The sequence below is a fragment of the Buteo buteo genome, chromosome 5, assembly GCF_964188355.1.
Source record: "Buteo buteo chromosome 5, bButBut1.hap1.1, whole genome shotgun sequence".
Lineage (NCBI taxonomy): Eukaryota > Metazoa > Chordata > Aves > Accipitriformes > Accipitridae > Buteo > Buteo buteo.
In genome coordinates, this window is record NC_134175.1 from 3039437 (window position 1) to 3062245 (window position 22809).

A 22809-nucleotide genomic window follows, 5' to 3' on the forward strand; every position below is an offset into this window, starting at 1 on the left:
TTCCTTTGATTCATTCAAAGTGATGGGTGAGTCATTTAGGCAAGGAGGCATTAGAGGCCACTGTGTTATTCTTCCATTCGCACAAGACAAAGCTAATACAAGCTGAAAAGGCCTTGACAAGCAATTCCAACTTGCACTACTAAGTGAGCCTCAAATCCAACATCCTCTTGCTGTATATAACACTCTAAGAGAAATAACTAATTTATTAATATAAATATTAGAATAGAAATCTAATAAAAATAACTAATAACATAACAGATTCCTGACTCATGACATTTTCTTATCCGGGATAAATTCGTCAATTACAGGTAATTGTCTATTCTTCCCATCTCCAGAGGCCCCATTAACTTTGTAAATAAAGAATTATAATAAATACCATACAACTAACCACTAAATCAGCTTCACAGGGGTTCCTTCAGAATTGATTCTAGTTTTCTTCATTCACACATCCAGCTGCTCCTGCCAGCCATGCAGACATAGCCTCAACAAAACTTCTGTTTTGTTACCAACGGTTTCCAAGGACACTGCTGAAATACTTTGTTCTCTGGTTCTCCTTTTTTAACCTGTTTATAAACCCTGTACCCCTCACTGAAGGAGCTTGAACCTTCAAACAGGCAGCTTGAAAGAGCAGTGATTTGAGTAGATGTGATCCTAACAGTTTGGCACTCTGCAAGCACATAAATTGTTCAGCAACAAGTCAAGGCCAGTTCCCTGCTCCAGTCAGACGCGAGATAAGACACTGCACAGACATGCACAGCATCAGGATCTGGGCAGCTTTTCTCTTTCCTGATTCCAACAATACCATTTTGCAAGGTCATCTAAGGACAGACACATTCAGCCAGACACAACCCATGGCTTTCTTTTCGAACAAAGGCTAGATACTCAGACATCTTGCTACTGTTTTCATATAGATAAATACCTCTCCCCCTAATTCTACAAGTGCACTGTCCATACAGGAAATCTGGGAAAAGCCAGCTTTGGAAGCATGCTGTAAGGACTTAACGCTAGTTCAGATTTAAGGCCACAAACTGGAGCCATAAAATATGCACATTTAACACAGAAATTGAATCCTAAATTGCAGCAAAATAATTTTCCACCTGTTAGGAGCTAATACTAGGTATATATAAAAAAATCTATTATTTTTCTCCTATCCTTTTCCCCACTTGACTACAAAATCTTATGACAGTACTTTAAAGAAGAGCAACTAAAAGTAACCATTCAGGATTTCTTCAAAACTTGCCTTGTCTGGGTACTTCTGAAGGAGCTCCCGAACTTTAGCTGCATTGTTGAGTGCTGCACAAATGACCAGGCAGCCTGCGTGCTCTGACTCAGTCTTCTGCGACAGCAGTTTCTCCAATACAGTAACCAAAGTACCTGGTAGGAATGAGAAACAGCAACAGGTTAAGAGGGCCAAAGAGCATGTGTATACATGCTTACAGTTGGCATAGTACAGCTAATATAGCCACAGCATGGGCCTGCTGTACCTCTAATATTTAGCTCACACAAAGAGCTTTACAAATTTGTGGCTTACACAGAACTTTTGCTTTACAAGTCTGATGTTTTGAGAACCGAAAAGACATGAGACCATGCTACAGAAGACCAACACAGAAGGGCACAAAAGGGCAAATAATCTCAAGAGGAATGCATGGTTTTTGGAAAGGACGCTGTAGGGAAGAAATACAGGTCCTTTCAGATAGGCCCTCTAATTACAGACTTTTGAGTGCTTGAGAGGACAGAGGTGTTACAGTTCTCCAGATAGAGCAAAGTTAAAAAGCTTGGGCTTGCATGAAAGTTCTCCCTGAAGTCTAACTTGAGCAAACAGTTTAAGACCCACCTATATAGCAAAACAAAAAAACCAGCAGGTCTGTCCTCTCTCCTGCATGATCCTGACATCTAAAGGAAATACATACGGTAAGGCTATAAAAAATTTTATGAGCAGATGTGCAAACCAGAAAAAAAATCCCTTCTACACATCATGTGGTCCAAATTCAATTTCAGGGTAGACTGGGCAAAATAATCATTGATATGACAACACTTCCACACAAGGACCCGGGAATATTTCACAAACATTCAAGAATTAGTATCCTCCTACAGGAAACACAGCAGGATGGAACAGGAAATTGAGACAGATCAAGGCAGAAGCAAATACCGAACCTAGGGCAGTGCTACGGTTAGCATTCCCGAGTCTTAAATTCTGTATTTTCCTGTTAAGGCCAGCTTTGCTTCCCCAGTAAGGCACAGCCTGGTTTTGGAACTCTGTCCAGGGAAGAACAGGCAGCTGGAGTTTAATACTGTCCAAACCGTGTTGTTACACTGCTGTAACAACACTGCTGTTACACCAGAGCAACCATTTCACGATCCCTGACAAATCAGACATCTCTGTTCTCACTATCTCACTTTTTGATTCCTTTGCATTCTCCGTTGTCATGAGGTTTGCTTCCTCATCTCTCTGGTAGGCTGTCAGGCAAGCTGGGTTAAATGTCCAGGACTGCCCTCCAACCGACACTCGCAAATCTCCATCCCCATAGACTTTGATCACTTTGCCGATGTGCCCTAGGGTCTGCAACGGAAAAAGAGAAATGATTTTTAAAGGGTAAGATGCAGCATGCTTTGCATCCCAGAACCAATGCAATGCTTCTAAGAGCGGTTTCGCAGGCGGCACTCCTGCTGCATGAAAAGAAGCACTGAATAGTGACACACTCGCAGACAACTCCCACTTCAAGGACACCAGAGGGTTCTCAGCAGTTTCTCTATTACTGGTTTTACATAAGAAGGGTTTCCCAGACACATTACGAACGTCTGGAGAGGAAGGTGGTGAAACAACAAAACATAGTCTGAAGAACCCTGAGAGAACTGATAAAAATTGGGACTAGGAAAGGTTTCCTCTGTGCATTTAATTGCTCCTGGAGGACACCTGTGTTCTGCTTTTTAGCCATACTGGTCTGATCAGACCATTTTTCCACGTGGCCACTTGCCTGCCTCATTCCAGAGAATTAGGGAGGGTGCGTAAGAGGACTTGTTTACTTTAGTTAGTAAAACCTCTTATCTGACTTACTCATAGCCAAATCCTTCGTCAGATTCCCCATTTACCCGCTCTTCTTTGGGTGCTGCAATAGGGTTGCATTACCAATAGCCAATAACACCAGGCAACATTTATTTTGCAAGGCCTCAGCAGTCCCAGAAAGGTCTGTGCACTCACTGACCAGCAGGAATACTGAAGGGCAATGCAAGCCCAGTCACTATTACTAATTGCTTGGGAGAACTCAGGAAGTTACTGGACTGTTCTGGAACTGGCGCGCACTCACAGGTGCCATTTCATCTGTCCACTCCCCATGACCAGGTTGGAATCGCTTCACTGTTTCCATATCATCTATCACCCGGACAACATCACCAACCCAAAAGGTGTTGAGCTACAAGAAAAAGAAAGTCATAAGCTTTTGGGGGATGAAGCCAGGGAAAAAAAAAAAAAAAAAAAAAAAGAAAAAAAAGCACAATCAGTCCTTCCACCCCACCCCCACCCTCAGAAAACCCAACAAACAAAAAGCCTATCGACTCAAAAAAACAAGGCATTACAAAACATAAGTACAACTACCAAAAAAATCTGTAATCACTGCACTGCAAAATAAACATAGTCCAAGGGCTGGGGTATTTCTGTTTTAATTCAAGTGCACATTTAAGCAGGGAAATAATTTGGGACAGAACATTTTTCTTCTTTTCTTTCTTCTTGAAACCATTTATAATTACTACCAGTATAAAATACGTATGGAACTTCCCTTGGTCCATCTCCTCACTATACCTGACTTGGCACTGGAGATTTTAATTCACTTTAATAAGGAAGTTAAATCTGTTTGTTATTTAAAACAGAAAAGGAAAACCAGAGTTTATCTGTACTGGTAATTTGCCAGATGCCCCCTCTGCTCACTGAGCTGAGAAGGGAGCACTGTCAAAACACACTTTTCAAAGCAGACTAATTCTGCACAAAACAGTCTGACATGGCATTTTCCATTGGTATTGGAGTTTTTAAGCATTGTGACCTTGTTCAGGTCTTTCAGAATTTTGTAGTCTTCCAGCAGCTCCTTCTATACCTATTAGCCCTGTTTCTAATCATCCACATTTCAAGTCCTCAAGCCTCTGGGGAAGGCCATTGCTATGAGCTCTAGAAATGCAGACACAAAATTAAAAGAGCTGGATTAAAGATTCAGGTCATCCAGAAGAATCGGAGAGAAGCAAGACAAGAAAGATGCAAAAAGGAGGCTATCATGAAGACACAAGAATAAGGAAGAAAACAAAATCAAATGGAAACGATGTGGAAGAAAGTTCATAGATGAAAGGTAGCTGCAGAAGGATGAGCTACTGTAGGTCTGTATTACCACTCTTTTCAAAGCAGCTGAAATTAAGAAATGGAATTTACCTTAAGAACTTAGAACATCTGAAATGCAAAGGTTCATAAAACTGGACAGCCTAGTAGCCCAATGCCCACTGTCTGCAACCATCTGTCTTCGCTCTGATGGCTTGCAGAAAATTCTGCCTAGAACTACTGCTTTTAGAATAGCAGCGTATTTCTTCGGCACTTGCTTGAGACACGGCAGGCTAAAGCAACAGCTATTCCCTGCAGCACTTCTAGTTCTGGCCAAGCTCACCTATCAGCACCTACCTTAGTCAGAGCTCCAGGATGGAAAGTCCAGCGGGTTTCACTGTTGAACTGGACCCTCACGTCCCCTCTGTCCGTGATTCTGTGCACAGTCCCTGTCTGGCCAATGAACTTTTGATAGGGGGAAAAAAAAAGTAGGGGAAACCCCCTAAATAAATCACATTGCTTAATAGTGGGGAAAGCAGGCATCCAAGGCACAGATGGCTAAATTACCCACCATTTCCAATTCACAGACTAACAGTGCTCCCAAACCTGCTTTAAATGGGATGCAGTCATTGTTTTTCTGCAAAAGGAGGGAAAGCCTGCTTAAGAAGCTCTTCTAAAGTAGCAGCATATTGGGGGAGGAGGGCGATAGGAATACAAAGTGCGAAAATCCTTGAAAATGCAGCACAAATTGTCCTCCTCCTTCCAAATGACAAACGTGGGTAGAGATTACAACATTGTTCTGTGGTATAATACCAGCAAGGCATGCTTTGAGAGAAAAAAAAAAAGGGGGCACAGCAGAGGAGACTACAGAAAACCAGGTATCATTGTGTAGTGCAGTATTCTATATCTATTGATTCTGGCAGGTCCTGAGCAGCTGACAGTTTTGAAGGAAACAAAAAGTACTGATTTCTGAGGTGAGAGGAAGTTACTGTTTCTCTGTTTAATATCCCTGTCTATACCTGCATTCACCAACAACAGGAATTCAGAAGTGCAGAGGTTTAAACAACCTAGCAGATTATGTTAGCTACACAGCAACATTCAAAAACTATAGCTTTGGGGATGAGAGCCTTAGCTGGAATAAAAAATTCATTGCTCCACTGACAGCGTTCTTAAAGTTCATGCCAGAAGACAGCAAGTCCCTGCCTGCCAGTCTAAAAAAAGAGACCAATGATCAGTTAGTAGATTTCCACACTGAAACTGAAATGACATAGTTTGTCTTGACATTTTAAAGCCTGATTTCAAAACCAGCACTCACCTACAGGGCAGGTTGGGCTGGGATACATATAGAATGTATCTTTATAATTTTATAGCACTGCTTCATCTACCAAGGCTTCAGACAGCTGTCTTGGAAACAGACCTGCAGGTTATTCAGTTTACTGACTCCAGTGTAGCAGGCATTTTGGTCACTTGTGGCTACACACTTCCCTCCCCCTCCAAAAAGCCACTTTTATACAAGTTACTAATACAGGCTCAGATACAGGTCTTATTACTGTAATGACGAGTATCAAAATGTGATTTTTGTCTTGCAGTAAATCTACTGCACAACAGCAGTACTGCCTTCTTCAATATGTAAAGGAAATTTAATCCATTTTGGGCCATATCTGTAGACTACTAAAAGCCAAGGAAGTTGACTTAGGGAGAAACAAAAAGCACAGACCTTTTAAATTAAATGGCAAATTTATTCATTTAGCTGTTACCATTTCATCTGAATGTAAGCCCACACTGAATGTTCACAACCCCCTGGAGACTTTACTTCCATGATGGCCCCCTGAGGTGCCATACTAAAGTAATAGGTGTCATTTCGATCTTTTACTTCCTCTACTATCTGAGGTTTTTTTAGACAACAGGTGAGAACAGACTGATAGCTCTTCAAACTAAAGACAACAGGCTAAGCTCCAAGAACATCATATGGGCTGAGAAGTTTTAGCCCTGGCCAGGGATAGAGCCCACTGTTGACAAAACACATAACTTTCATTAGTAGTAATGCACAGTACAAAAGCAGCCAAACAGAGAATGGATCCAGAATTCCAAGGAACAGATCCATGGCTCATTTAAAAACAAACAAACCAGCCATTAGTTTTTTTGCACTGGCTTCCAAGACTTTTGAGCAAGTCTTTTGACCATCGTAGACTCTTAGAAATTATGCAGGGCTCCACGAGGCAATTCTCATACAACACAGATTTATCTGAGCCTAAAAATAAATCTGACTCCAGCATCCTACCACTAAAGAAATTGTATTTGTGATTCAGTCAACACAATATAAATGTAGAAGGTAATGTGTTACACAAAGATGTTCTGGTAACTTCCTAGCCAGTGCCTACTTATGTAGTCTGAGATAGTGACTGATACATTACCGAGAGAATAGGAGCAAGCAGAAGCATACCTCAGCCATTTTAGGATTCCAGCCGCCATGGCCCTCCTGCATCTCCCGCAAGATGTCAATATCCAGCAGGCATTTCACTTTATCCCCATGCTGGAATGGATGCCTGTCCGTGCTTTCTTTCCTCTGCAGTTCAGCCGGTTTTCCTGAAAAGAAGAACGATACCACCCACATACATGCAGGATGCAATAATACACTTTGGGTCTCATTTGGCTTTGTAACAAGGGTTGCAAATTAACATAGGCTTAATTGGGGCAGAATAGTGTAAACTCCTTTTTCTATTGGGGAGTATGCCCTACATACTCTATGGGGCAGCACTATGTAGAGAGATCAAGAGGATTTAGCACTAACTGGATATTGATATTTGATATTGATATGGGTTAAACATGAGGTAGTTCTAACAAGACACAATTTTGTCCCTTCCCAGAGAGTGGAATGCCTTTGAATGATGCCTCTTCATGTCATGTCAGTCATCAGTAGCTGTTCTTAGCAATTTAGTCAACAACTGTTGTTCAGCAGACACACCCACACAGTACTCAAAATAAGTTCTCTTCCATAGGCAGCCACAGAGCTTGCTTTGGGGAGTGCTTTACCCTCCTAGCCTTCCTGTATAGCAAGAGTCTGTACCCCTGGAAATAAGCTTGCCATCCAACCCTTCCCTTTCCACATGCTCTTGCCAAGCTGCTCAGGGAGAGAAAAGAATGAGAAAGACCCGATTCTGCTGCTGTAAACTCAAGAACAGACCTCTCTGTCTTCCTTCAGGGGAGCAAAAGATGGCCCCTGCACCTCATTAGAAAAATACAACCAAATTACACCTTAGTAAAAAATCCTGCAAGTCCAAAAACACAAGTAGTTTCCTTGGTTTCATTAGAGTTAAGAGGAAAGGTGGATTGCAACAAGTTGCCAATATAGACATCGCCTTCTTCCTTGACTTCTACTAAACTCCCTGCTGGGCAAGTATTAGTCAGCTCAGAAATGTACCTTTTGTCACATTCCCCTTCAACACACTTTTTGGTCCACCAGAACAAAAATATTTGCTCTCTAAAAGAAGAGTGAACACCAGTTGGACCACTGCTTGCATAAAGAATGAAAAACTTTGGATTAACAAAACTGACACTGGCTTGAATTCTCTGCTGACAGATGGAGGCACTCCCAAGGGCATTTCATGCATTTGCAGCAGCAAGAAGTTGCCTTGGCAGAAGATCCTTCCCTGGCATACAGCTGTGGGCATCTGATGGTCTTGCACAATCTTACCACTGAAAGGCCAAACCACTTTACTAACCACTCTGGGTTCACACATGGACTACTTTTTTCAAATGGTACACATTATGTGGGAACTTTATAAAACCACCTACTGATTTTCTGTCTTCCAAGCAAACCGGCTTTAGTGTCACAAAACGGCAGCATGAATCAGAATTTCTCAACAGAAGACTTGTCTCTACGCACCTAATTTTGGGAGATGCTCTTTGTAGTAAAAGCCACCAGATGCCTCCACAGTACATTTCAGGTCCACTTTTCCCTTGTGTCCAACTCTGTAGACATTTGTGGTGCCATCAGACCATGTGACACTGGCCACACTGCGTCCGGTCTCTACATCCCAGCCACGAATATCAACCACACGTCCAGTTTTACCTTCACCACCTGATGAAAAAGAGGGGAAAAAAGTGTCCAGCTTGCATTTTCACCGAGACTAATACACAGAAACTCACCTGACACTGGGATGTTTACTGAGATATAATTTAATGACATTTTTTTCTTAACTAAGTAAAAAATAAGGAAAAAACTTGTCAGTTCTCCAACTATTCACCACAGAGAAGTAGGCACGGAGCCAAAAGTCAATAGCCAGGGCAAATGAAATTCTGACAGAGAGGTTGCCATCAGGAAGGATTTCTGTGGGACCCTATCATATAGGCCAGCTTTACATGTTGAACAGAAACACATAGGTCTGCTTCACTGACAGCATACTGCTGCCTGAAGCAATGCCCTCCAGTCAAGTGATCTTCATATACATGTAAGAAGGAAATCACGCACACACACAAAATATTATTCAGCAGCTCATACAACTTCCTCACAGCGTGCATGATTCACCCTGATCTGCCAAAGGCACAAGAGAACTCAGTCACCTTTTTAATTTGGGAAATTAAACCATGACACAACTCAGTTTGACCAGCTAGGAGAGAATCTCTACATTAAACTCACTGAAAGCCAGCCAGCCATTTACTTTGGAATATAAATATGGAAAAGCTGAATTCTGTATAGAAGCAGCCATTCTGTCTGGTGTACAGAAACACTGCCTAGTTAAGCAGTGCACAGTGTCATGGCACCACACTGTGGCAAGATAAAAACACAGCAGCGTTGTAAAATCCACCCAAGATCTTTAATCTCTTCCCAACACCGGCCAGGTGGAGGAACATCAAGTAAATTTTTTTCTGGTACTTCTTTTCACCTGCCCATGCAAGGAGTACTACTGAAACAATCCAGAACAGGAAAATATAGTTGTGAGAAGGTAAATCTGGCTGGGCACATGGGACATACTCTCATCCGAAAGACAACAGTGTATCAACACTGAACCTAGTGACAAGGCAATCAGATTTGCAGATTCCCTAACCTCACTCTACTGCCAAATCACTGTGTGAACTTGGGCAAGCCCCAGCGCTGATCTACTGCTTTCCCAAAAGGGGAGAGCAACATCTGTCGGTCTCGCTGAGTGGACAGCGAGCTTCTAATTGTCTGCAAAGTCTTGGAATTTAACAGCTTAAAGGAGTTAACTTCCTCATCTAACTGGATATCTATCTAAAAAGCATAATACAGACAAACTAGTGGGCTTTATTGTCAGCTCTATCAATGACAAGAACATGCCTCTTTAGAGGGCTGGTCTGAGAATCAGAAAGTCCTAGTATCTCCTAATTTTTACTGGAAGAAAAATATTTTTAAAATCCTATCTGCCTTTAAAATCTCTCCCTAGAAATGGCAGGTGGATCCCAGTTCTGTACACAATTTACACTGCAGCCAGTTACCAGATCAGCACTCCAGATATCCACCCACGTGAATATTATCTAGGAAAACACAATTTACATTACCAAAAGCATTTCTGTGATGTAACCTTCACAGCTATGCCTAAAAAAGCCTTCCAGATTAGAATGCAGAACCTAGCAATAGGGCAGCTAACACTAATTTTCATCTTCCTTTCTGCAGGTAACCATAAACAACTGTCCAGTCCAAAATTAATCAGGATGACAGCTCTTAGAAAAGAAGGCTACATGCAATACGCAGTTACTGACCACGGGAAGGGAGAGCCTCTGGCCGCTACCAATGTTCAAGTATGGGAACACAGTGACCGTGCATCAACACTGTGTTCCTTTGACTGTATTACTAACGTGGACAGGTTGTAGCAGGTTCCTGCCCTCTCCCTGCTCTGTCAGTCTGCAAGAAACCTGGTAGGTATCTATCACTGGTCTCAAATTAGTGCTGACAGAAACTTAGTGCCAGTGAGAAAAGAACTTAAAGTTCGTCTGTTGCAGCAGGGATTCAGCTTGAACAACAAAAAAGTAATCTCTCCCCTGGCCCTGGTCAGATGCTTTTCTCTGAGGAGGGCACTAGCTTCCACTTCCATGGTGTTTGGACTCTGAGAAATGGTAGTAAGGAAAAATATGTATTCAATGAAAAGGCTGAAGTGATTGAAGAGCTGCCAGGGCCCACGCTGACTACAGCAGAGAAAAAAGTTTGGTCAATTGGCAAATTTTGCAGTCAATGCTAATTTCTGCAAAGGGCTTCAGGCAGCAGGAATACTAAAAAGACAAAGGCAAATAAAAGCAAGACCAGATCAGATTTCTCAACTAGCTGCTATTGCCCTTACCAGACACACAAGACCACATGGTCAATACATGAACTTACCAGGACCCTATTACAGAGTTTGCAAGGTTATTTATTACCACTACTTACAGGTTACCTTCTTAAGTGGAATTAGAGTTGATGTGTTAGTGCTACCAGGAAGCTAAGTTCAGAAGAGCAAATAGCTGTGGATGGGGACAGCTCCATCAAAGACAAAGCAGTACTCATTAGAGACCAGCTGAGCAGCTGGCCTTATGTTCTTCTCACTCATCTTGCACATATAACTGCTTTCAGGTCACAATCATCGTAAGCAACACAAGTCTCAGACATGTAAATGTTGATCTGATCTCAAAAGGATGGATAAGCTGTACTGAGCATAAGCTTCTTTTGCTCTCAGACCCTGCAAGTATCCATGTCCTCCACTGAACCCAGTGCTGCAATAAATGGTGCAGTCAGCATTGGAACCTTTGGGCTTACAACTTAATTATTAAGGGAAAAAAGAAGCAGTAACATTACAGTGCGTACAAGGCTCTGGAATAGAAACTGATAGTAAAATTTCCTTAACCTTGTAGCACTACACAGAAATCAGTATCAGTGAATTAGACACAGTCATTACACCCCAAATGCAGCTCTAGAAAAGACATTTTTGTTCCTTTGCATTTTCAGCCTGAAGTTACAGTTCATACAGAAAGCAAAAACCATTCTCCAGCAACCACAGCAAACAGTTCTTCATTAATGCTCCATGTAGAACAGTCCTTATATATCATTTCTCTTTGCTGTTCTTAAAAGTGTCCAAATAAGGATATTCCAAGGAATTCCAAAGGAAAAAGGAGTACTGTACATGAAGTCAGACAAACCTTATTCTTACTGTGAATGGAAGCTTTTTCAGCAAAAGATGGGTCTCTATTTTCTTGTAACACAGTGTACATTTATAGATCTATACAAGACCTTGTATAGATGGTTCCCATGAGTTTTCACATCTATGAAACAGGAGCAGCAAAAGTTCCCTCCCACACCCTGAACGAATGCATACAGTTTGTGTCACAGATATGTTTTTAAACAAATACAAGAAAGCAAATAATATTTAATACTCTAAAGAACAGCAAGCTGCATCATCTGAACAGCTCCCACAGAAGCTACTGCTCAGCACATGCATTTTCAACTAGCAATTTGGCAAAAACTAAAAACAAACAAACAAAAAATTGAATGGTATTTTACAGGACATCTTAAAAGAAGCTTACCATCCTGGTTACCCCACTCCCAGTCGGGGCCACGGACTACTTTAGCCCCCTGAAAAGTCCCTTTTAATGTGATGCGAGTCAAATTCTGTCGAGGACTCACTAGGACTCTGGAAAAACAAAATAAGAGAAAACAAATTAATTTATTGTTACTATTCACACTTTATAAAGCTCTGTTCCAACTGAGGTCTGTCATACGAGGACCAAGTGCACCACACTTAAATACAGAAAAATATGGCTTGAGTTCTGAAGAGCATGTAAGAAGTGAGAGAAAACAATAAAATAGCTGAACAGGGTCTTCGACCCTAAAAGCTGGTGTCCCCAGGAAGGTCAGAATACTTAGGCACTGTTCCACTGATGGCAGAAAGACAACTAGTGAATAACACACTGGGCTAAAGAAGACCCAGGTTTACCTTCAAACATTACCAGAAATTGTGAGATCCATGGTGAGCTTTAAAAAGGTTGTTTGCGTTTCAACTGTGAATGCAGGTAATTGGGAATAGAGGCTGCTACGTGAGCATGAGGAATGGCCACAATTCAGTGACAGTCTGTGAAGACAAACATATCTACACACAAGCAGAAGGACTGTGGTGGGGTCTCTCTCTCATGTTGTTAGATACCAGAAGGTCATCTTGCTGACTCAGGAAGTTGAACACATATAAACACAAAAATTCAACATGATTACATTCACTCACTCACACACAGCATGCTTAGCCATGATGGAAAAAAGATCATCCTTTCAAAACTTCAAAAGCCTTGAGGGCACTGTGTAGGGGGGAAGAAAAAAAAAAAAATCTAGTAGCTCCAAAGATGAAAAATTTCCCACACACTCTACGAGATGCACAAACCACAAATTACGTTAGGGCAGGCAGCTCACCAAGGGCCAAGCATGATTACTGTGAATGCATCCAAATTAATACTTTTTAACGTAACTATTTACCAGCATTCTACAGCATAAGGTACAACATCTACAAACCAGTCATCAAAATCTGGGTTTAGCAACTTCACCCCATTGCCTACACAGAGCATGGGAAGCCCTCCTACAAATATCATCAAGCAATCCAAAACATCATAGCAGGAGGGCATATTAAGTTTTCCTTGCCAGCTGTGCCACTTATAATCCACGTTTCCCAAAGAAGAACACCCAAGTCAATTAATCTAAGTCTCACATCATTAAAACATATCTTTAAAACAAAGCCTCAGGGGGGGGAAGAGGAGTAAGGAGAAAGTTAGTAAGTTCTCCAGAAAGTCTGACATCACTTCAGAGGGAGAGTGAAACCAACTTTCAGCTGCCCTTGTATCCCATCATTAAATTTAAGGCAATGCTTATGGACATTACTAGGGTGTACACTGCATGAAAGCAGTAATGGCTCAGGCAGTCTCCTAGTTCAAAGTCATAAGGAGTTCAGCACATTTCATAACCGAAGCTGCAGACTGCACTGCCTAGTTCACTTGCTGAAAAGCAGAGCAGATTAGACTAGCAGTGTTGTGGCTAGACTTTCCAGGGTAACACAGAACTTTCTATCCGCCCTGCAATCCGCATCACAGGCATACACACCGATCCATCTTAAGAAAAAAGAAAAAAAAAATACCTACGTGATAGTAAACAGGGGGTCTGATGTCCTGTTAAAGCAGCTTCCAATTCCCATAATGGTACAGCAGCTTCTCTGCTGTTTTTGTGCGTGCTGTTCCTAGTGTCTGTTCCCTAGCAGAAAGCTTTTTCATGAGATACCAAGCCACCAAAGTCCTTATGGACCTGTTTGTGTTCCTTGCCCAGGATACAATCCACTTTTCTAGGTGACTGCAAAGGTGCCGCAATCCATAGCAGTAATTGCGCACCTCCTCCTGATAGGCTCTTGGGAACTCCCAGACCAGACAGAGCAAAACCAAGTTCAGCAGCTGTTCCACAGGGGAAGGGGAGGGGAAGCCTACTGGGGGTAGGGCTGACCTCAGAACGCTGTATTTATTTTCCATCTAATACCTAGAGAGAGAAGGTGGAGACTCAGAAGGATAAAAAGCTTATGCTTGAACTTACTGTTTACTTATCCATCAAAAGCCTAAGTCTTTTACCTTTCTTAACTTGTTAACAGATCTCCCACCTGTGCTTTACAACTTAATGTGTTTAAAAAGAGGGAGAGATTATTTACACATGCTCTTATAATTGTTGAACGTTCATTATCCAGACTGTAGCTCAACAGGAGGGAGACAAACACTGGTTTTTGAATGGTTAAGATTTTGTCTGTTTTAAACACCATCAAGGCTGGCAGTTGTTATGAAAGAGAATATAATGAAAGAGGGCTAGGAAAAAGCTCAGCTAAAAAGAAACACTGATCAGCATTCATTTTATTGCACTGTGTCATGCACTATAGACTGGCTTCAAAAACCAGCATGGATTTGCGTACATCTGAAACAGCTTAGCTACAACATGCTATTTTCACTGTATTTTGTTGAATGCTTTTCTAACAGTTTATCAAAGACATCTTAGTCAAGCCCTGAGACAAAATGATAAAAATATACTTCTCTCCTCCAAACCCTACTCTCATAAGGGAGGGGTTTCAATGCAAAGATTCTCAGTGGTAGTAAACAAAGCACCAAGCTAAGCTTAAGCAAGATGTTTAAACAGCAAAATAGCCACCATTCATTAGATTCCTAGCATAATTTCCCTTTCTGTGTAATCAAACAGCAGTCATTTCCCATCTCAACAGCTCTCACATTTACCTGCCACTTCCAGTGAAACCTATGGCTAGAGACCAGGAAAACAAAACAAAAGCTGACCAGTTCAGAAAGCTGAACTTCCTTAAAGAAGAAAGCAGCATGAGAAACTCCATCTCCCATTCTACTTAAATGCTGGAGGCAATCCACCATAACTGACTTCTTCCCCTGGCCTCACAAAAATTTTGACCTTGTCTTGAACCACACTGCTGACCAGGAACATTGGAGAATGATACGAGAACCAGATGTCCTGAGCTGATACATCTTAGGTTTTAATCTAATTCAACATGTTTTGCTCCAAATTCTGGATAACAACCGAAGTTACTAGTGTGTTGCAAAAACACCCTGGGGATAAATTTAATCACTGCAATATTGCCTTTAATAACAATTTTAATTATGACAGCCAAAGTCTGCAGCCATTTCTGCCCTACAAATGCCAATGATATTAAATTACTATAGAGTCCAGAAAACGCTTGGGAGCATGTACTGTACAGAATGAAGCTATGTCTGTCTTCAGCATGCTGGAACCACCCCCCTGTGGATTATTCTGCCTGCGCTCAAATTTCACTGAGGTGCTTACATAGCCTTTCACGTCACTGAGAGCTATGCTCCAGACAGCTAGAAAAATAGCATCATCCATGCTTTACAGATAGAGATGAGACCCAAAGCAACTGACTTTGAGAAGTTTAAATAGACTGCTTTTAATTTGCAGTAGAGATCTAAGGCCCTGCAGAAGTCAGAACCCTTTCATACCAGGCACAGCTAACATATTTTGCAAGATAGAGGCTTCTCCACTGCAGACAATTCTTATCCAAAGAAACAAGCACAAAGCATGGGACTGGAAAGCAAAAGGGATGGTCACCCTGCAAAGTAGCAGACCATAAATACTGTGTTAATGTCTTCAGAAAGGCACAGCTGTAAACTAGAATCTCAGCTCACAGTGGGTACAAACCCACACTCCTCCTAGGATGTATAAAGATCTACACAGGCTACCTCAAGAAAAGCCAACACAAAGATCTTACAGAAACTACAGGTAAAACCGACATCAACGATGCAAGAAATTCTACATTCTCTAATCCTCCCTAGCAAAGGTTTTACTGAAGCATTTCCAGCAAAGGATAAAGGAAGGAAATTCTGACAGATGGCAGGCGGATGCCGATTGCTCAAGCATGAACCAGACTAAGGCAAGGACGCTAGTGAGAGATCAGGATCACAGAAACCTATTTCAGGAACTGTCTTTACCAAGAATTTCCATTGTCAATCCTATCCTTCCTTGCCAAGGCACAGTTCTTCACAAAACCAGCTGTATAACTCAGATCACAAGGTCTGAGTTGGGCTAAATGCTTGCTGCCTTTTTTGCTAACCTCCAAAGCTAACTCATATCAGACTCAGTTTTGGAAAGCTACAGGGGGCAAGATTTCAGACCAAGGCTACTAAGTGTGAACTAAAACACGTGTGTGCACCTAAGACTCAACACTGTATTGCAGACAGAAGGTTTTCTCAACTATGCTCTCAGGGATGTCTATACGCAGCCTTTAATGGCAGAATATTGTACTGACAATGACACAGAAGCACTGGTGAGCACACAAAGTGAAATGTCTTATCTTTTAAACATGACTATTAGTTCAAAACACAAGGTTAAGGATGCTTTAGCGAAGATCTCTCTTGCTTACAGTTTCGATCATGTAATTCCAAAAAAGATAAAGATAAAATATGTCACTGAAATTTAATCCCTATTCCACAAATCAAACAGAATATTCCAAACTAAATAAGGGAAGCCCTAGTATGGGTATATGCCCTAGTGTTCTGCAATGTACATGTTTTTTTAAGGAGGCACAGTTAGGTAGTTTATTTGGTAAATCATGGGGTTTTTTAAAAAGCAAAATTATACTAATTCATTAATAGAATAAACTAATAAATAAATTCATATTAGTAAATGCATTAATACTTAACAAGCATTTTCAAACCAGTTAGGAGACAAACACATCATGACACAAGAGCCAGATTTGATTCAAAACGCTACTCACCAAAATTTCTTAGTCTAGCAGCTTAAACTGACATTGCATAAATAACACATGTTGAAGAGATTACTATAGTAAATAAACCTGCATCCCCTTTATTGCCTAGTAATCAAACACCCAGCAGTTGTCACTCAGCTGCTCTATCAGCTCAGGCTTAGAGTATAAGCAGTCACAGATGGAAGGCAGGATTATTAAAGCTGCCTTCAATGAGTCTGCATTGCACATGCATACCTCAATGATAGCATGCACTTGTTCTTGTAATGTATCTGATTTAGAAATCCAACTGGTAACTAGACTAGACAGAGCTGGTTTAAGAATTATGGCTGAAAATAACACCAAACTCTGTTTTGACGACAGTATAAAACACAACGTGAGAAAATATTTGCATTTCTTATGCTTGATTACACAAAACATTTCCCTGTGTAGTTTGCTGGCTCCTCCAACTCCATTGTTCTCCAGAAAAACATAGGACTTTTGAAAAATTGTTAAGGTTGTGATTTATTGGTGAGCAAAGTCTAGAAAACAGCCTGGGTAAAATGCACCTCATCCCCTACTGAAATTCAACTTTGCATCATCCTTGAGAAGGCGATGCATGCAAAATGCCATTGCTGCTTTTGCACTTAAATAAAGTAATACTGGTATTTTGTATAAGAGGAAGATTATCTCAGACTTGATTATTTGCAGAACTCACCAGAGTGTGCCTGACTATTCCAGCCCTAACACACACCTGATGAGTTTTGCTTTGCTATCCTGCTTACAGACACGATTTATCTTCCAATTCCTAAGCATATATTCAAGCAAATGGATACACAATTGCAAAAAAAAGTCTCTAGCAAAACTGAGCTGTCCATCCTTTTAAACTAAGGATGAGAACCTCTCCCAAAACAGCCATAAAACTCAAACCAAACAAGACCAATAAAAACTACCAGCTATTGGCAGATATTGGGAAGAGATTACTTCAAATGGCAAAATATAAAAAAAATAAAATAAAAATCAGTACTCCCTGCTGCCAGAGGTTCAAACTCAGGTCATTTAAGACCTGAAATAGCATTCAGGTAAAGGTGTCTTCAAAGCCTCTTTAGAAAACTGATTGGGAACCCTCTACAGCATCTGTCTGGGCTTAAGGCCTCTTAAACCCTAGGATTAGCAAGCTGCTACAAACAGTTCTGTGTTCGCCTTGCCTAGGTTTAGCTGCACAGGTGCCATGTGGTGGGTCTGGCAACAGCAGTGCGGGTGGTAGCAATTTGCTGCGCAAGGACATCCCACTGCAATCTCTGAAATTGTCCTACTCGAGCCCTTAGCTTCCTCTGTCGAAGGATCAGCAATGGTAGCAGTTGCGAGATCGGATGCATGGTGATGCTCTCTCACAACGGAGTAAGAATGGAGACCATGGAGGGACTGTAAACTCCCAGCTCTTGATCTTTGGTTAAAGAGACATTTGATGTGACAGCTGCGCAATACAGCTGCATTCCATGGTTCTTCTACATTTGATCTCACTGATGGTAAGCCAAGGACTACAATCAAGATATATAAGTAGCCCCTCCTTCATTATGCAAAACCAAGACCGTGGGATGCTGTCAAATTTGGTGGGCTGTCTCTCCATCCACTCCCCTTATAAGATTTCTGACTAATTAACACTCCAGTGTGCTCATCACAGCACTTTCCCTGGGTCTTGAAAGCAACACACTACTGTGTTTGAGGTCCATTGTAAAGAACCAAAAGATACCCATTCCCTGCCAGAGAAAGGAGGTGAGACAATGTTGATCTCTAAAGGAGACTCATACTGTGTTTCATAGCCATTCAAACAACAGCGGGTAGCAACAAAACCTCAAGAAAAAACAAATCCACACAGCAGTTATTCTGTCTTCTTAAACACACAGCTTTTTTTTTTTTTTTTTGGGTCCTTGGGGAACTGCCAAAGGTTTTCTCTTCTATTTTATTACACCGAAAAATAGAGATGAGTGATCTAAGCAATAGTCCTAGTGAGTCATAAGTACACAATTTTTGTTCTTCGAAAAGGATGCTGCGTTGCCTAAGGCAATGTGTCTTTACAGCTCAGACCTGTTATTCCAAAGAAATCCTCTCTATGGCACTGTCAAAGGTGATCTCCCTCCATGCCCCTCATTTCATTTTTTAATTCAGAACATTCAATTCTTAAGGCAGAGCAATCTTCAGAACGCTAAACCAACAAACCATAGGATTACATTTGCATTAAAGCAAAGGTGTTCCTACTTCTTCCTGCTCCTGCACTGCAAGACATTTCTGAGTAAAATTGTTTCAGTTTGCCAGCTCCCTGTATGAAAGCTCTTGCATAAAACACATATGCATTGCAGTTACAGTACAGTATTCTACCATCCAACTCAGTCAAATGACTGAAACAAAAAGCATTTCTGACAGCCTGTTTTCTCCAAAAGCTTAATGACTTTTAAGAATCACAATATGTACCTTTCATTCATCTTTAAAATTGCAGCTTTCCACAACTGGAAGCTTCTTCTTTGAGGGTTTCTAATTTCTCTCCATCCCTCAGCACAGCTACATTCAATTCCTGCCACATAGGAACAGCAGGAAAGATGTTGTATTACCCAATTACAATTACTGCTGCTTTTTCCTTTACGCCTTACTGAGGCTCCCAGAAACCACTGCCACATCTGACAGGCTCATGCTGTGTCCCTGATGTCACACACACACCCTTTTCTTTTTTCTTTCTAATTAGCTGCTTGGTATTAGGAAGATCATTGCTCCGACTAGCACATAGTAACGTAAATAAGAATACTGCTACTTTAACAAGACTTAGTATCATAGAGTCTATGTCTAGACTTCCTTTTATCAACTCAAAAAAAGTTAATTTATGTCACATCTTCTCTAACCACTGAATGAACCACACTCGCAGAAAAAAACAAAGCAGTTTAGGAAAAAAACAAATGAAACAAACCAAAAAGCTATTAAGAGGCAAGCATCATCAGACATCAAGTTCTGCTCTAGTGGACATCCACCTCTAAAGAGCCCTCCAGTGCTTCGGTAACATTCCAGAGTGGTGCTGCAGTGTTTTGTGTAAGTCAAACAACTCGCATAGGACAGTAGTAGGTCTGGCAAGTTTACTGGCAGTCTTCCAAGCTCCGTTTTCACACTGACAGGGAGCACTCTATTGCCTAATTCAAATGGCAGCTTGGACACAGATCAGATACAAGCTTTGAAAGGAAAAATTGCTCTATTTACATCTTTCACCATTCGGATTCCTCAGAAAAGGAAACAAGTTCTGCAGAGGGTCAGACTCCTGGGGAGAAATTGCCTAGCAATCTGCCTTTTGATAAACGATAGCATTCTGGGGTGTTCCTGATGAGGGTCAGGAAAGGCAACAGAGTTGACCTGCTGCCCAAGAGAATGCAGCACTGTGCAGTGCCATGGAGAACACATGCAAAGGCCAGAAAATTTGGACTGCTCCGCAACAGTGCAGCCTCTTAGACTAATTGTTGCCTACTTTTTTTACTTTTTTCTTTAAGTGTAAGGACAATTATGTACTGTAACAGCAGAGGTTAGCTAAAGCTCCAAATAAAATCACAAGGAGGCACCTCTGAGTAACTACTTGGAGCTAACTATAATATTCATAGAAAGAGAGAGAAAAAAATATATGTACATTTTTATATAGATATGAAATCACAAAGCTCATTTCACAATAGGATCTGGCTGGCTTGTCATATTAACACAAGCTCGAGAAGCATCCTAATCTGGTGGATAAACACAAGCCTCAAAGCTCAGAGGGGACATCTTTGGACAGCAACATCTATCCCTCTGCTAGCACTCAGAATTCTGGCTCAACCACACCGGCAAAACTATGGTAATCAACTCTAGGGAGTGCTTCCCATATGGGAGGAAAAACAGCTGCAAATTTGATACCACTGTCTTTAGCAAAGTAATTACATTTTTCATTCCACAGACAGATGCAAAGCACAGTGATTTTTCAAGGGGAAGAAAAAAAAAAAAAGAAAATCAATGACAGAGACAAGATCTGACTTCCTATTACTTTTCCTAAAGGCAAGAGGATTACAAGATTCATCTTCATGCCCACCTTAGGAGGTGTAAATGAAACTACTGTTGAGACTATTTTTCAGTTCTTCCTCAGGACAGGAGAACAGACCTCATGTTTCGGCACATCATGAATGAGCATAAAATTATGGATACTGTTCCACAAGCATCAGTGCAGCAGTCACTTCCAATAATGCTAATGTGCAGAGTACAGAGTAAATGAGAAGGTGGTGTTCTTCAGTGAACAGTATAGACCCTGAGAAGAGATCGACAATTTGGGAGTGCAAGATTCCCGTCAGCCTCCCTGTGGCCACTCAGTTATCTGACAACAGCAGATAGCAAAGCATGTCTAAGAAATTATTTAACTGAGGGTGGGGGTGGATGACCAGAGCAGACAAACATTTTGAATTTTCACCTTAATTTAATTTTTCAGAAAAATTCTGCTGAATTCTGTTTGCTGTCTTTTTTCAAGCAGCTCCATAGAAGTCCCAGATCCAGCCTTACACTATTCTGTAGAACAGTGGTCCCCCAACTTTTTTGATCATGCAACCTTATCAGTAAAAAATTTTGAGCACTCTCCACTATATGTACATTTATTTCTTTATAAATTATACAGACATGTACTAGTGAAGTTCTATTATGTTCTTCATGCACCTCAATAGATCATCTTGCACACCCCCTGGGGCATGCATACTCCATTTTGGAGACCACTATCATAGAACAGTGACCTATAAATGTCAATGTGGTTAACTGGACTTCCCCTATAACACCACTTACGGTTGCGAGTGCGCTGTCTCATAGCGCTCGAAGGAGTGAGACAGATCATGCTTGTTGTTCATGTAACACTGTGTGCACAGGTCATAGTCAAAACACATTTTGCATTTCCACCGCATTCCCCGTATACCATGCTTCTTGCAACAGTCACAGATGATGTTAGGGTGACGGACACCTAGGGGAACAAAAGCAAAGGAATATAAGATCCACACAAGATCCAGAGAAACCAGGCTGACCCGGCTTTTAGAACTGAATCAGCACATTTTAAGGAAAAAAAAAAAAATCATGTACTGTGCGTGTATTGAAGATGATGCAGAAATATAAAGTGATATGTGTAAAACGAACTATCCATTTCCTGGCTTAAGGGACTCTAATCCTAAAAGTCATACCAGAATTGAACAGAATGACAAAGTCCGCAAAAGTCAGAGTTAGACTCACAGATAAAAGAGTGCAGAAGAGCCTTTGCACAGAAGCAAACAGGAATTTCATTGTCATGAATTGGCTGAGCATACACTGCTGCTCAGCATCAGTCCACAGGCAGCTGAAAAAGGCTTAACATTCCAGCTAGCACAAGGCAGGTGTTACATATGTTAAAGGAGATGGATTTACAGCACTAGCATTTGTGCTTCTTGTCCACGCTACACTTACCTATTTGTGCATTATCATACAGAAGAAGGTCGTAAGCCCCTTGGAATCCAGTCCGGTAATTGGTTCTGTTGCCTTGATCCCACTGCACGACCACAGTCTTATCTGGAGTGGTTGGGCTGCCTGTCCGACCAATCTCAACCACAGTCCCAACATTCCCTTCGCCGCTGTCCTGGCTGCCCCATTTCCAGTCCACTCCACGAACTACCCGCATCCCAACCTGCATGCTGGCATAGGGGTCTGAGTCCATTGATCTGCACAGGAACCCCTAAAATTCTTCCACGTAAGGGGTCTTGGAGACAGGTGGTATCATCAGCAACACATCAAGCATCGTCAGCTGCATGTTCAGCACACCTAATAAGACAACATACAATGAAGTGATGCCATTCAACACACCACATTTTCCCCAGAATGACCTGGCTACAGAAGAGGCCTGACTGCTGAGTAGATAAATCTGTACTTTACTTAAAACAGGGATCCTCACAGCTTCAGCACAGGTGGGAAGGATACACCAACTAGCCAGACTTCCAAGACACAGAAATACCTGCATAATAGCCAAAAGACTTATTCCAGAGTGCTGGGTACGAGGGAAAAGACCTGGGCAAGAAGTCTTTACAGAACTCCAGTACCAGCCCTTGATTTCAAATTCAGGAATATGCGCAACAGCTACCAGAGACACAGTGGCAAAAGAAATAAAAAAGCACAGTAAACAGAGTTGAAAGAAATGACCAGAAAAACACCAGCAGCATGATTTTAGCAATAAAATGATAATACCAGTCTATTTTTCAGGAAGACTCTTCATATGCATTTTACCACATAATACTGCAG

The 22809-nt window shown here is 41.4% G+C and overlaps 1 protein-coding gene across 3 annotated transcripts in view; it reads right to left on the reverse strand.

The window, feature by feature from the left end:
• MIB2 (MIB E3 ubiquitin protein ligase 2) overlaps window positions 1-22809 on the reverse strand; it is a 51352-nt gene that overhangs the window by 12737 nt on the left and 15806 nt on the right. The window contains exons 3-11 of one of the 3 annotated variants that reach the window (XM_075027194.1): window positions 21985-22335; window positions 21340-21511; window positions 11810-11916; window positions 8184-8378; window positions 6741-6883; window positions 4655-4762; window positions 3306-3410; window positions 2398-2560; window positions 1241-1374 (exon numbers count right to left, since the gene is read on the reverse strand). In XM_075027194.1, coding sequence (XP_074883295.1) covers window positions 1241-1374; window positions 2398-2560; window positions 3306-3410; window positions 4655-4762; window positions 6741-6883; window positions 8184-8378; window positions 11810-11916; window positions 21340-21511; window positions 21985-22231 — 1374 coding nt within the window. In that variant the 5' untranslated portion in view covers window positions 22232-22335. The remainder of the gene's footprint in view (window positions 1-1240; window positions 1375-2397; window positions 2561-3305; window positions 3411-4654; window positions 4763-6740; window positions 6884-8183; window positions 8379-11809; window positions 11917-21339; window positions 21512-21984; window positions 22336-22809) is intronic. The other 2 variants (XM_075027195.1, XM_075027197.1) reach the window with 2 other exon arrangements.